At 42.4% G+C, this 14,501-nt stretch overlaps 1 protein-coding gene and 1 long non-coding RNA gene across 13 annotated transcripts in view; one reads left to right on the top strand and one right to left on the bottom strand.

Moving 5' to 3' along the window:
* Positions 1-14,501, bottom strand: part of LOC141735603 (adenomatous polyposis coli protein-like) — a 159,817-nt gene that overhangs the window by 45,878 nt on the left and 99,438 nt on the right. For 5 of the 11 annotated variants that reach the window (XM_074568649.1, XM_074568655.1, XM_074568656.1 and 2 more), the window contains one exon: positions 4,274-4,357. The exons of the other annotated variants lie outside the window; for them this stretch is intronic. In XM_074568649.1, the coding sequence (XP_074424750.1) occupies positions 4,274-4,357 (84 nt within the window). The remainder of the gene's footprint in view (positions 1-4,273; positions 4,358-14,501) is intronic. 11 annotated transcript variants of the gene reach the window in all.
* On the top strand, positions 2,955-12,702 carry LOC141735606 (uncharacterized). Of its 2 annotated transcripts, XR_012584807.1 has the most exons (3): positions 2,955-3,044; positions 6,149-6,293; positions 10,243-12,702. It is a non-coding gene; the product is annotated as an uncharacterized LOC141735606 (long non-coding RNA). The 2 variants fall into 2 exon arrangements; XR_012584806.1 differs by lacking the exon at positions 6,149-6,293.

The following is a 14,501-nucleotide window of genomic DNA, read 5'->3' as shown; positions in this document are numbered from 1 at the left end:
AAGAAAGCTATCAGAAGTACTCAACATGGATTCACCAAGGGGAAATCATGTCTGACTAATCTGATAGCCTTCTATGATGTCATGACTGGATGGATAGATGAGGGGAGGGTGGTAGATGTGGTCTACCTTGACTTCAGCAAGGCATTTGACACTGTCTCCCACAGCATCCTCATAGGGAAGCTTAGGAAGAGTGGGCTAGATGAATGGACAGTAAGGTGGATAGATAACTGGTTGAAAGACAGAGCTCAGAGGGTCGTGATTAGGGGCACAGAGTCTAGTTGGAGGTCAGTGACGAGTGGTGTTCCCCAGGGGTCAGTACTGGGTCCAGTCCTCTTCAATATATTCATCCACGACCTGGATGAGGGGATAGAGTGCACCCTCAGCAAGTTTGCCGATGACACAAAGCTGGGAGGGGTGGCTGACACACCAGAAGGCTGTGCCGCCATACAGAGAGACCTGGACAGGCTGGAGATCTGGGCAGAGAGGAACCTTATGAAATTCAACAGGGGCAAGTGTAGGGTGCTGCACCTGGGGAGGAATAACCCCATGCACCAGTACAGGTTGGGGGCTGACCTGCTGGAGAGCAGCTCTGTGGAAAGAGACCTGGGAGTCCTGGTGGACAACAGGATGACCATGAGCCAGCAATGTGCCCTTGTGGCCAAGAAGGCCAATGGCATCCTGGGGTGCATCGAGAAGAGTGTGGCCAGCAGGTCAAGGGAGGTCATCCTCCCCCCTCTACTCTGCCTTGGTGAGGCTGCACCTGGAGTACTGTGTCCAGTTCTGGGCTCCCCGGTTCAAGAAGGACAGGGAACTGCTGGAGAGGGTGCAGCAAAGGGCTACCAAGATGATTAGGGGACTGGAACACCTCTCTTATGAAGAAAGGCTGAGGGATTTGGGTCTCTTCAGTCTGGAAAAAAGACGGCTGAGGGGGGAACCTTATCAATGCTTATAAATACTTAAAGGGTGGGTGTCAGGAGGATGGGGCTCTTTTCAGTGGTGCCCGGGGACAGGACAAGAGGTAATGGGCACAAACTTGAGCATAGGAAGTTCCACCTAAACATGAGGAGGACCTTCTTTCCTTTGAGGGTGGCAGAGCACTGGAACAGGCTGCCCAGAGAGGTGGTGGTGTCTCCAACTCTGGAGACATTTAAAACCTGCCTGGACGTGTTCCTGTGTAACCTGCTCTAGGTGACCCTGCTCTGGCAGGGGGGTTGGACTAGATGATCTCCAGAGGTCCCTTCCAACCCTATGATTCTATGATTCTATGATTATTGATATTTCATAAAAGTAGTTTAGTTTCTTCTAAACTCTTAAATCTCTCTATCTCTCCTCTTCCTCTCCTTGTGCGAGAGGTGGGGGAAGAGCATCTGTCGTCTCCGTCATTGGCCAATTCAGCCAAAACCACGACAATCCCTAAGTATGGTCTCATCAGAATTAATTACAGATTTCATGTCCAACTTCTCTCTAAACTTAGAGTAAATAAATAAATAGAAATAAGATTACTAATAATAAATTGGGCATTTTTTTCAGAAGCATTTTGAAAGCTTTCATAACACATTTTTTGAAAATATCCTCAAATTGTTTTGAAAATTCTACTAATTATATCTGTCCAATAGCAAACTAGACATTCTATGCAGAGAAAACCTGTACATTAGATTGGTAATTTTTGTGCTTCCCTCTCATCTTCCTGAAAAGATGCGTCAACTTTAATACTGAATAGTGGAACAAAAAAATGTAAATGAAATGTATTTTCATCCTGAAATAAAGATGGGCACCTCTCTCTAAATGTCACATGACAAGAGTACCACTGATTTTAGAGAAAATTACAAACATTATGCAAAGAAACATATAGTTATCTGAAAATAAAAAATTATACTGTAATAATATTGCTTACTAAAAGTCCATGTCAGAACATGGACAAGACCCTGACCTTCCTGGACTATAGTCCTAGGCTTTAAAGACAGAAGGATATCCTCTCTTTTATCACTGTCCCATTTGTCTTCTATTCAATGCCCTGAATTTAGCCAAGTCCTACATACTATGTAGTAAAGACTAAGTGTATTTAACAAGTGTATCATATTTACAGTAAATGAGGCTATGTTGTTTTACACTGCTAACTTTTCAGTACTAAGCAATTTTATTATTTTTAACATATTTTTGCTTTATTTAAAAATAAGTATGTCTTACACCATCTGGGAAAATAGAAATACCTTCATAGGTGACACTGGTCACTGGTCAGGTTAGTAACAAATACCTTTAAAATCCAAAGCACTAATCAGCATGATTTGCCTTAAAAGAATGTCTGCTAATAGGAAGAGGCTGTTATCCGAGATACAGAGAAAACAGCTCAGGAAAAAGGATGTTAAAGTTTTTTGTAAACCATTGACAAATGACTGCTGGAGAATAAGAATCCTAGTTTCTTTTTCTGGTTGAAGAATAAAGTTGTCTTCAGACTACATACTTGACATTTAAATATATTAATTCAAAAAAGGTTTATAGCTAATAGAGGAGCTTGTTACTTTAGAAACAAGCTTTAATAGATGTGATCTACTGTATCTGCTCAATTAAGGTTACTTGAGAAAGGAAGGAAAGATGTGTAATTTTGATAAAAATTACTTATGAAGTGTACAGAGTTTAATTTCATAACAAAACTAGAGATTAATTCTTATAATTGACTATTTCTGACATCTACCAGATTGCACCTTCCCTGTGGTTGCTACATACCTCTGCAACAATTTCTATCCATACAACATAAAAGTTTTATTAGGAAACTGGAAGCCTGACACGATGCCTCCTGACACCCTGCCCCCTGACTGACATTGTCAGCATAGGCAGGATGCCACCCACATTCTTCATGTAGGGCATGATTCTCTCAAATCACACTGCCATTGGTGGAGCCAAGAGGCGGTGCAACTCTTATCCGCATTCAAAAGGCATTTACATGATTAGCTGTTGCTGACAGATGACCCGGACACCAAGTGTCCCTGGCAGTCCACCGGAGCCAGGGCATGGCTTATGATCCTGCATTTGCTGTCAGTGATTGGGTGAGTCACTGTATGATTGCATTGTTGCTCATATTTCCTACTGCCTCAATAGAGCTTTCTTTTATAACATCTTGTCAGACTCCATTACTGTTTGGACCACAAAGACCAATGCTATTGTCATTTAATTCAGTTCCTTAATGCAACTGTGCGTCTGCTAGTCAGATTTTAGAAGACTTACACAAACCAAACTAGGAGACATTTTACTATGAAAGCAAAAGTCACTTCTTCCAAAAAAATCAAATCCATGTTTTACCACAAGTAAGTGTGCTGAAAAGGTTATGAAAATAAACTGATAATTTAATTCTCCAAAATGTTTAGCGATTTTTAAAAGCAGCAATCAAGGGCATAAATCAAACAAAATTGCAGATGGACTGGCTAACATGTCAAAAGCTTAGACAACTTTAATTATACACACTACCATCAGCTTCACTTATAATACCAGGATTTCCCCCAAAAACTGGAACTGTGAAATAATTTATTTTCTACAGCGGGAAAATCTCTATCCCTTAATAATTGAAAAGTTGCCCTGAACTTTTGTAGTAGTTATTTTGAGCAAAACCAAAAAAAAATATTCAGGTCCGACATATAATTTATAGTTAATTTACAAGTATGAGAAAGAGTTGAGCTTGTAAATTAATTTCCACTGTGAGTGCAGTTTTTGTTAATGACAATTACTATTATGGACTTTGCCATTTACAGGAAACATTATGTTGTACTTCTTAATATAGAACCCAATGCTTAAACACTAAAAACATGCAAGGCTTCTCTAATGAAGTCTGACATAAACTGTATTCGCCCTTTTTTAATATCAAAAGATAAGCAAACCATAAAGCTGCTTATCAGAGATTCATATTTAGAAAGAGATGCAAAACTGTTATAATTATTTGCTAAAACCAATGCTCAGCCTTTATAATATATTGCACTGACCTTTTTATTGAAATTGCTAGTTAAACTTTTAACTGATATGTAATTATTGATTAAAATTCAACAGTAGCATAAAGAATATTCCAAGTTTTCCACCCTCAGTTCATTGCTAACCGAGCAAGTAACACACTAACAAATTTTATTCCCAAGGCAGCTACAGCCTATGAATATTGACTAATTTATGAACCATGACATTAATTGCTGATACAAATAATGCTGCCCACCAATATACTCGTTTGAGTAGATTTGCTTTTTAAAAAAGATACATATCCTAATCAAAAGAAGGCAAGAAATTGCTCACTAACCTCTGCTTCAGCTGCTTGTGATTGCAGGAGCTGTCGTATACAAAGAATGTCCTTCTCTATTTGTTGAATCCTCATCACCCTTACCTGAAATGGATGTATTTTCATGTCTGATTTTTTTAAAAAAATCCTTATACTTACTGTACAGAATGACAATGAGAAGAGTTCATTGCAAAGATAGCTGAATACAAAACAGAATTACTTCATTCATGTGGTAATTCCACAAATGTTCTTGACAATAAAAAAACAGGCATGATTGTAAATATTCAAAATATAACAGGTAGTTGGGTTTTTAATAAAACTGACACTAATATGGATATAATATTAGATTGTTACACAGTACAAGCCCGGGTATAGAAAAACATTTAAATAAACTTGCACAATTTTCTGAAACTGACATTCTATGCAGTTTTTTAGCAAATTATTTCATTTTCATCTCAAATGTTAGACTTCTACTTGCCTTACAGAGATTTGAGAGAGATTTATATTTGTGGAGTGTTTTGAAGGTATAAAATCCTGAATGTCTTTGATTATTTTCAGTTACTATGATGATTTGGGAAATTTGCCTGTGCACAGCCTCTGAATATTTTCTGTTCCTACAAATTCCAAAGAATTTACAGGGTTAGTAAAAACTACATACTGCTTCTTTTGTTTGTCTGGGATTTTATAGATATTTCTGATGTGAGTCTTTTATAGTTATATTGACACTTCCCACTGCAATCCTTCTGTGGTTAGTAAATGGAACATTGAAAAATTAAATTTTACAGGACACATGTACTCCATGTAAGTTATACTGTGGAGCACAGGACGCATTATGAACCTGTGAAACAATAAGTGAATGCAATAAGTGATATATCCCTCTATCAGCTTGACAATAAATTGATATCATTTGACTTTAAAAGTGCGCAGAAAATAATTAGTCCAATAATAACAGGACAGAAACAAAACTGAACTGATAAAATAGGGGTGTGATTTTTATGATGGATAGCTTAAAAAATGAATGCACAGTTTAAAAAAAAAATCCTGATCATTTTACCTGAATAACATTTACAGTGCTGTACTAAAAGAGGAAAGGCTATGTGAATCTAGTTGACACTGCAAGGATCATCATTATAACAAGCCTTATTTAACATTTTTATAATATGAAAATGGAAATAAGATAAACTTTAAAAAAAGCTGCAAACACCAAAGAATACTTTTAAATTGTAATAGAAGTACAATATAATCTAGAAATTTCAGAAACACAGAAAAAAATATAATCACAAAGAACAGAATGAATTTTTAAAATATGCAGGATAATAAGCTGTGGGAAAAGCATCCTAAACACCAACACTTAGTGGAGTTACAAATAGTAAACTATAAATTAGATAATTATTTGCAAAGCAAAATATCAGAAAAAAATGCCAATAAAATTTGAAAGATACACACACAGAAGCCTCAGCAAAACATGAGGCAGACAGCTAATTCATTCCCCTTCTCTCTTGGATCAGGAAATTCTTAAGTATTAGAAAGATAATAACAATATATTACTGGAAATAACTATACATTTGTGTAGTGATGCACGACTGACATAACACATCTCTCATTTTTGTTTTTAAGAATGACTTAAATTTTCCCCAAACTGAGTTTCTTTCTGTTTAACCAATAATTTATTTCATAAAGGTCTTGAGAGAAACTGAGTATACGTATATATAAATATATCTAAAAGCAGGGATTTTTTTTTCAGAAGAAAAAGAAATAAAGATTACATGATTTGTCCAGTATCAATGATGAAGTTCTCAAAAGGACAACAATTCAGTCCATATCTCCCAAATTTTAGTCCAGAGATTTAAACATCAGAACATTCTTGTCTCTGCTTATTCATTATTTATATTACAGGGGACTCGAGGAGATCCATCAACTATTTTGCACCACACACTGTACAAGCAGAAAAAAAGAACGTATTTCCTGCCCCAAAGGGTTTACAGTCCAAAGACAAACATACAGTAGTAAACAGTCAAAGAAGTACCAGGAATCAATAGTGGTAAGTTTGATGAACAGTAATCAAAACCCTAAGAACCTTATTTAGTTTGTTGAATAATGAATCTGAAATGAACCTAAAGTCAGTAAATCACTGAATAAAGACAAATGATACTTTTTGCTATGCAAACACAAAATAACAAAGCATAGCAGTAGGAATAATGATGAGCTTTACTTAGATGAAGATGATAAGGGGAAGGCAAAAAATATCAAGAAAATGTTCATATTACTGGGTATCTTACAAGAGACCTCAAATTTGCATGGACAGGAAGTTGAGGGAAGTGATTCTCCCCCTCTACTCCGCTCTCGTGAGACCCCACCTTGAGTACTGCGTCCAGCTCTGGAGTCCTCAGTACAAGACAGACATGTACCTGTTGGAGCGGGTCCAGAGGAGGGCTACAAAAATGATCAGAAGGCTGGAGCACCTCTCATAGAATCATAGAATCATAGGGTTGGAAGGGACCTCTGGAGATCATCTAGTCCAACACCCCTGCCAGAGCAGGGTCACCTAGAGCAGGTTACACAGGAATGCGTCCAGGCAGGTTTTGAATGTCTCCAGAGATGGAGACTCCACCACCTCTCTGGGCAGCCTGTTCCAGTGCTCTGCCTATGAGGACAGGCTGAGAGTCAGGGTGTTCAGTCTAGAGAAGAGAAGGCTCTGGGAAGACCTTATAGTGGCCTTTCAATAGTTAAGGGGGGCTTATAGAAAAGATGGGGACAAACTTTTTAGCAGGGCTTCTTGCGACAGGACAAGAGGTAATGGTTTTAAACTAAAAGAGGGTAGATTCAGACTAGCTATAAGGAAGAAATTTTTTATGATGAGGATGGTGAAACACTGGAACAGGCTGCCCAGAGAGGTGGTAGATGCCCCATCCCTGGAAACATTCAAGGTCAGGTTGGATGGGGCTCTGAGCAACCTGACATAGTTGAAGATGTCCCTGCTCATTGCAGGGGAGGTTGGACCTTTAAAGGTCCCTTCCAACCAAAACCATTGTATGATTCTATGATTAAAAAGGCAAACAGTTTAATATTATAGAAGACAAAGGGTTCTAAACTACATAATAAGAAAAATATTAAATAAACAATTTTATAATAATTTTAATCATAATATTTTTATACAAATAATTTATTTAATAATTTATTTTTAAATAAAATAAGAAAACATCTCAGTGCTTTGCATTATGTGACTGCTATGTCTATTTTTACATTAGTTAACAATGTCATTTGATTACTTGTGCTTTTGCATGACTAGGAATGAACTTTCAAGTATCTGCATGCATTTAGGAATCATTTTAACTTTAAAATCTATACAAGAAACATCACTTTTTTCCTATTTGTTCATAGTATATTCCTATTAATTTTATTAAATTAAAGCATCACCATAAGATCTATGGTTGAAGTATCTTAACATTTAAAATTAGAAATTATTTGCATTTCACTGCCCTAGTAAGATTTCTAAAAAAAAATTCCTCTCTTCAGAGTGACAGAAAAATAATCACTTACCAAAAAAATAAAAATAAGGAATAGAATTTTGCTTTAAAATACTTTGGTTTAAAAACACAGATAGTCTTTTCTTCAAATAAAAGTATAACATAAAAAGTAGAGAAAATTATTAATGGGTTGGGCTGCATTACAGTTACAATCAAGACAAATGTAGAAATCTAACAGTGCTCAATTCTTGATCTGTGCAAGACTCCAGGTGTACTGGATATGGATGAGATGGAGTTAATTTTGTTCATAGCAGCCCCTATGGAGCTGTGGTTTAGATCTGTGACCAAAACAGTGTAGATGACACACCAGTGTTTTAGCTATTGCTGAACAGTGCTTACACAGTGTCAAGGCCTTCTGTTTCTCACTCTGCCCCCACAAAGCAAGTAGGCTGGGCATGGGCAAGAAGTTGGGAGGGGACATAGTCAGGATAGCTGATCCCAATGACCAAAGGGCTATTCCATGCCATATAATGTCAAGCTCAGCAATAAAATCGGGGGGGGAGTCTTTCCAAAGTCGCTGTTGCTTGGAGACTGGCAATTGACTTTGCATCACTTGTTTCCCCCCCCATTTTTCCCCTTCTTCGCTTACTCAACTGCCTTTATTTCAACCCATGAGTTTTTCTCGCTTCTGCTCTTCTGATTTTCTCCCCCATCCTGCTGTGGTGGGGAGTGAGCGAGTGAGCAGCTGTGTGGGTGCTTAGTTGCTGGCCAGGGTCAACACACAACAGTCCGTTTGGCACCCAACGTGGGGATTGAGGTGTTCGAGATAAGAACAGATTTGATTGGAGTGTGTTAGATTGAATTCATAGCCGTTATAGCTGGCAGACTGTTACTTGCTGTTGCCAGTCACAATGTTGACTTGTTTGCTCTCAGTACTGATTTATTTGTTCCCTCATCTGCTCTGTTGATTGTTCCCTCTCTTGCTGTACATCAAACTCCAGTGCCTGTTAATGGCTGCTTTCACCTTTTGCTGTTTGCTGTGTGGTTCATCACTTGTTTTTTATTGTTTTTCCTGGGAGAGAGATGATAAAAGCACTGACTGTCCTTCAGCCTAATCTGGTATTTAGGACCTGCACTGCTGCTGTCCCAGTACTCCAGGAAGCATTTTGTGGAGACAAATAACAATTACACCTTTTTCCTTTTTTCCTCTGGGAGCCACTTTGTGGGGCAAATAAAGAATGGCACCTCCCCCCTCTTCTCCTCCAGGGTAGATGTTTCCTCCCTTGTTGCAATGGCCCTTCATTTTCTTGAATATCCCAAAATGCTTGTATTGGTATGCACCGTGAATCTGATTTTGGCTTTTCCTGAGGTTAACCAACACCACACAGGGATGTGCCCTGAGGTTGGGAACACCGCATGGGGATGTGCCCTGAAGCAGTTGAATCATGGGCAGAAAAGTGTGGGGGAGAATTTGGGTAAGTGTCTAAAACGGTTTTCACCTCCAATGGTCTGGGACTTCACATCCAAACGGTGCAGAATCCTGTTGAAGTGGCAGACCACATGAAGAAAGGATGCCTTGTCTATACCAGAGAGACATAACTTCTCACATTGTGTTGGGGTCTGGCCTATACCTACTGAGACTCTGTCCAGCACACTTAAGGGGGTTGTGGATAAACCAGAGACCCAACCCTTGATTATAACAGTCATTCCTGTAGTCAGGAAGAAACAATAGCAGCAGAGGTTGACCCATTTAGTAAGGGAGGAAGAAGCTCTTCCTGAGAGGGAGCATGAGGAAGAATCAGAAGATGCAGCCTGTTCTGCAACAAAACAGTCATGAGGACAGGAGGGGGAAGAGACAGAAATCATAAAAGAGGTAGAAACCACCCAGTCCCTATCCCTGAGTGAGCTGTGAAATATGCAAAAAGAATACGGCCACCAGCCAGGAGAGTGAATTATCAGCTGTTCATTCTGATGCTGGGATACCGGGGCCCATAGTCAGGAATTAGAGGGTAGGGATGTCCAGCAGCTGGGATCCCCAGCTAGGGACTGGGGAATCAGAAAAGGGATCATAAGAGGGGCAATAATCTGCAGCTTCTGAAGGTGGCTCCTGTCAGGTGTGAAGGCAAGGTAACTCCTCAAAGGAAGATGTTGTAAACTACCAAGGCAAGTAGACCACCACTAAGGGAGGTGCCCAGTATCTGGGGGAATAAGTGGTGGTAGAGATGATCTAGAGCAACCTGGACAACAACCAGGCCTCCAAAGATCTGGATGAAATTTAGTGCACATGTCCATGTGGTGGAAGTTTGTACCGGAACACACTGACATTGTATGCCAGCACCCTGGTGATAATGGACTGGACAGACATTGAGGCACCAACTGTGGATAAACTGGCCTGCTAGCTCTGGCAATTCAAAGAGAAACTCTCATCTTCCCTGACACTATGGGCCTGCATCTCAGCTATGGAAAAACTATCCCAACAGGTCCAACAATTCAAAGTGAATGTCTTCCTCCTTGTCCCTACAGGGTGGTGCCTCAGCTTTCAATAATGCCACATGGAACCACTTTTTCTGCTCAAGGGAAAGGGAACTGCGGGCTACTCTATGGTTCTATCTGCATGACAACAGGAACGACATGAGGAATTGGGACAGTGCACCTACATCAAACCTAGAAGCTCACGCATGTGAATTGCGAGAAAAAACAGCGTCCAAAAAGAGTCCATCCAGGAAGATGACAGCTTTGGTTGATATTGAGCAATTCCCCAGACAGAGTAGAAAGGCTGATCCTACTTCCGTTCCTGATGAATGGACTTCTGGTTTGCAATTACAGGAGTGAGGTAAGGAATGCTCTGACTGGGAATAGACAGGCCCTGACTCTGGCCGGGAAGAGGAAAGGGAGAATTGGGTTTATTCCGCTATGTGAATTGAGTGGCCTGGCACATCAGACCCAAACGAGTACAAGGCTTTGGTGGACGCTGGTGCACAGTATACCAGGGTATATGGGCATATGTGGTATAATGCCACCAGGGTATAAGGGCATAGAACCCACCTGGATTTCTGGAGTGACAGGGTGATCCCAACAGTTGTCCTGTATTGACAGAGCTCAAAGGGTTGTGATCAGCAGCGCAGAGTCCAGTTGGAGGCCTGTAACTAGCGGTGTTCCCCAGGGGTCAGTACTGGATCTGGTCTTGTTCAACATATTCATCAACGACCTGGATGAGGGGACAGAGTTGTACCCCCAGCAAGTCTGCTGATGATACAAAACTGGGAGGAGTGGCTAACATACCAGAAGGCCGTGCTGCCATTCAGAGAGACCTGGACAGGCTAGAGGCAGAGAGGAACCTAATGAAGTTCAACAAGGGCAAGCGTAGGGTCCTGCACCTAGGGAGGAATAACCCCATGCACCAGTACAGGTTGGGGGCTGACCTGCTGGAAAGCAGCTTTGCAGAGAGAGACCTGGGAGTCCTGGTAGACCACAAGTTGACCATGAGCCAGCAATGTGCCCTTGTGGCCAAGAAGGCCAATGGTTTCCTGGGGTGCATTAAAAAGACCGTGGCCAGCAGGTCCCCCTCTACTCTGCCCTGGTGAGACTGCATCTGGAGTACTGTGTCCAGTTCTGGGCTCCCCAGTTCAAGAAGGACAGGGAGCTACTGGAGTCCAGCAGAGGGCTACAAAGATGATCAAGGGACTGGAACACCTCTCTTATGAGGAAAGGCTGAGAGACCTGGGTCTGTTTAGCCTGGGGAAGAGAAGACTGAGAGGGGATCTCATCAATGCTTATAAATATCTAAAGGGTGGGTGTCAAGAGGATGGGGTCAGGCTCTTTTCAGTGGTGCCTGGTGACAGGACAAGGTGCAACGGACAGAAGCTGGAACACAGGAAGTTCCATCTAAACATGAGGAGGAACTTCTTTACTTTGAGGGTGACAAAGCACTAGAACAGACTGCCCAGAAAGGTTGTGGAGTCTCCTTCTCTGGAGATATTCAAAACCCACCTGGATGCATTCCTGTCCAGCTTGCTCTAAGTGAACCTGCTTTGGCAGGGTGGTAGGACTAGATGATCTCTGAAGGTCCCTTCCAACCCCTAGCATTCTGTAATTCTGTGATTGGGTTTGCTTGGCAAGGTTTTGGTAGTGAGGGGGGGCTACAGGGGTGGCTTCTGTGAGAAGATGCCATAACCTTCCCCCACGTTGGGTGGAGCCAATTCCAGCCAGCTCCAAGCCGGATCTGCTGCTGGCCAAAGCTGAACCAGTCAGCGAAGCTGGTGGTGCCTTTGTGATAACATTTAAGAAAGGGTAAAAAATGCTGTGCAACAGCAGCTGGGAGAGAGGAGTGAGAATATCTGAGAGAAACAACTATGTAGACACCAAGGTCAGTGAAGAAGGAAGGAGAGGAGGTGCTCCAGGTGCTGGAACAGAGATTCCCCATGGTGACACAGGTCGTCCCACTGCAGCCCATGGAGGTCCACAGTGGAGCAGATATACACGCTGCAGCCCATGGAGGACCCCACATCGGAGCAGGTGGATGTGCCCTGAGGGAAGCTATGACCCTGTGGAGAGCCTGCGCTGGAGCAGGCTCCTGGCAGGAACTGCGCCCCCCATGGAGAGGAGCCCACACTGGAGAAGGTTTTCTAGCAGGAACTGTGGCCTCGTGTGGGACCAACACTGGAGCAGTCCGTTCCTGAATAACTACATGCCATGAAAAGGACCCTTATTGGAGCAGTTCATGAGGGACTGCCTCCCATGGGTGGGACCCCACGCTGAAGCACAGGAAGAGCATGAGGAGGAAGGAATGGCAGAGATGACCTGTGATGAACTGACTGCAACCCCCATTCTCATCCCCCTGTGCCTCTCAGGGGGAGGAGGTAGAGAAGTCAGGTGTGAACTTGAGCACAGGAAGAAGGGAGGGTTGGAGGGAAGGTGTTTTTAGGTTTCTTATTTTTCATTATCCTACTCTGATTTTGATTGGCAATAAATTATTTTCCCCAAGATGAGTCTGTTTTGTTCGTGCCAGTAATTGCTGAGTGATCTTGTCTTCATCTCGACCCATGAGCCTTTTGTTGTATTTTCTCCTCCTGTCCAGTTGAGGAGAGGGAGTGACAGAGCAGCTTGGTGAGCACCTAGTGGACACCCAAGGTCAACCCACCATGTCTGTATTGAAGGCTGAGGAGAGCTTAACAGGGGACAAGTGGCAAAAGCATACTATTGTAACCGGCACAGAGGCTCCATGTATCCTTGGCATAGGCTACCTCAGGAGAGGGTAGTTCAAGGACTCAAAGGGGTACCAGCGGACCTTTGGTGTAGCCACCATGGATACAGAGAAGATTAAACAGCTTTCTACCTTGCCTGGCATCTTGGAAGATCCCTTCATTGCTGGGTTGTTGTGGGTCGAAGAAAAGCAGGTGCCAATTGCTACCATGATGGTGCACTGGCAGCAATATTGCATCAGCCGAGACACCCTGGATCCCATTCATAAGTTTATTCATCAATTGGAGAGTCAAGGAGTGATCATCAAGACTTGCTCACCCTTTAATAGTCCCATGTGGCCAGTGGGAAAGTCTGACAGAGGATAGAGTATTGTGGTCTGGATGAAGTCACACCACCGCTGAGTGCTGCTCTACCGGACATGCTAGAGCTCCAATACGAACTGGAGTCAAAGGCAGCCAAGTGGTATGCCACAGTTGATATTGCCAATGCATTTTTCTCAGTTCCTTTGGCAGCAGAGTGCAGGCCACAGTTTGCTTTCATGTGCTATCCAATACACCTGGAATTGACTGCCCTGGGGGTGGAAGCACAGTCCTACCATTAGTCATGGATTGATCCACACTGCACTGGAACAGGGTGATGCTCCTGAACACCTGAAATATATTGATGTCCTGGTTCCGGGGGGGATAGGGTTAATTTTCCCCAGGCTCTGGCAGGGACACAAGTATTCCATACCATGTGATGCCATGCCCAAGGCCATGCCCAGTCTATAGCTGCCATGCCCAGTCTATAGCTGGAAGCTGGCTGGGGGAGGGGGCAGGAAGTCACCGCTTGAAGTGGGCTGGGGCATCCTGTGTCTGTGAGCAAATGTGTTTGTACATTCCTCTGTCAGTGTTATTGTTGTTGTTTTCCTGTTCCCTTTGCTGTTCTGTTAAACTGCCTTTGTCTCAACTCCTGAGTTTTGCCTTTTTCTTCCAATCCTCCCGCAGGGCCATGGGGGGATTGAGAAAGCAGCCGCATGGTTCTTTGTTGCCATCTGAGGCTAAACCACGACAATTGATAACATCATTGGGGGGGGGGGGGCAACAAAGCAGAAGAAATGTTAGAGAAGGGAAAAAGAATAATCCAGATCCTTCTGCAAGCTGGTTTTGCCATATAAAAAAGGAAGGCCAAAGGACCTGCACAAGAGATCCACTTTTTAGGAATAAAACAGCAAAATGGGCATCATCACATCCCAGTGGATGGGGTCGATATCCCCACCAGCTAACAGAAAAGAAACTCAAGCTTTCCTAGGCCTCGTGGGATTTTGGAGAATGCATATTCCAGGTTACAGTCAGCTTTGTGAGCCCTCTCTATTGAGTGACTCGAAAGAATAATTGTTTCAATTGCGGCCTCAAGCAGCAACAGGTCTTCAAACAGATCAAACAGGAGATGGTTTGTGCAGTACCCCTTGGGACAGTCTGGACAGTACCAGATGTAAGAAACATGCTCTACACTGGAGCCAAGGAGCATGGCCTCACCTGCAGCCTCTGGCAGAAAGCACCCAGAAAGACTTGATGTCAACCTCTAGGATGTTGGAGCTG

This window comes from Larus michahellis, chromosome W (genome assembly GCF_964199755.1).
Source record: "Larus michahellis chromosome W, bLarMic1.1, whole genome shotgun sequence".
Classification (NCBI taxonomy): Eukaryota; Metazoa; Chordata; class Aves; order Charadriiformes; family Laridae; genus Larus; species Larus michahellis.
The sequence above is the reverse complement of the archived record's forward strand: the minus strand, read 5'-3'. Positions and strand labels throughout refer to the sequence as shown.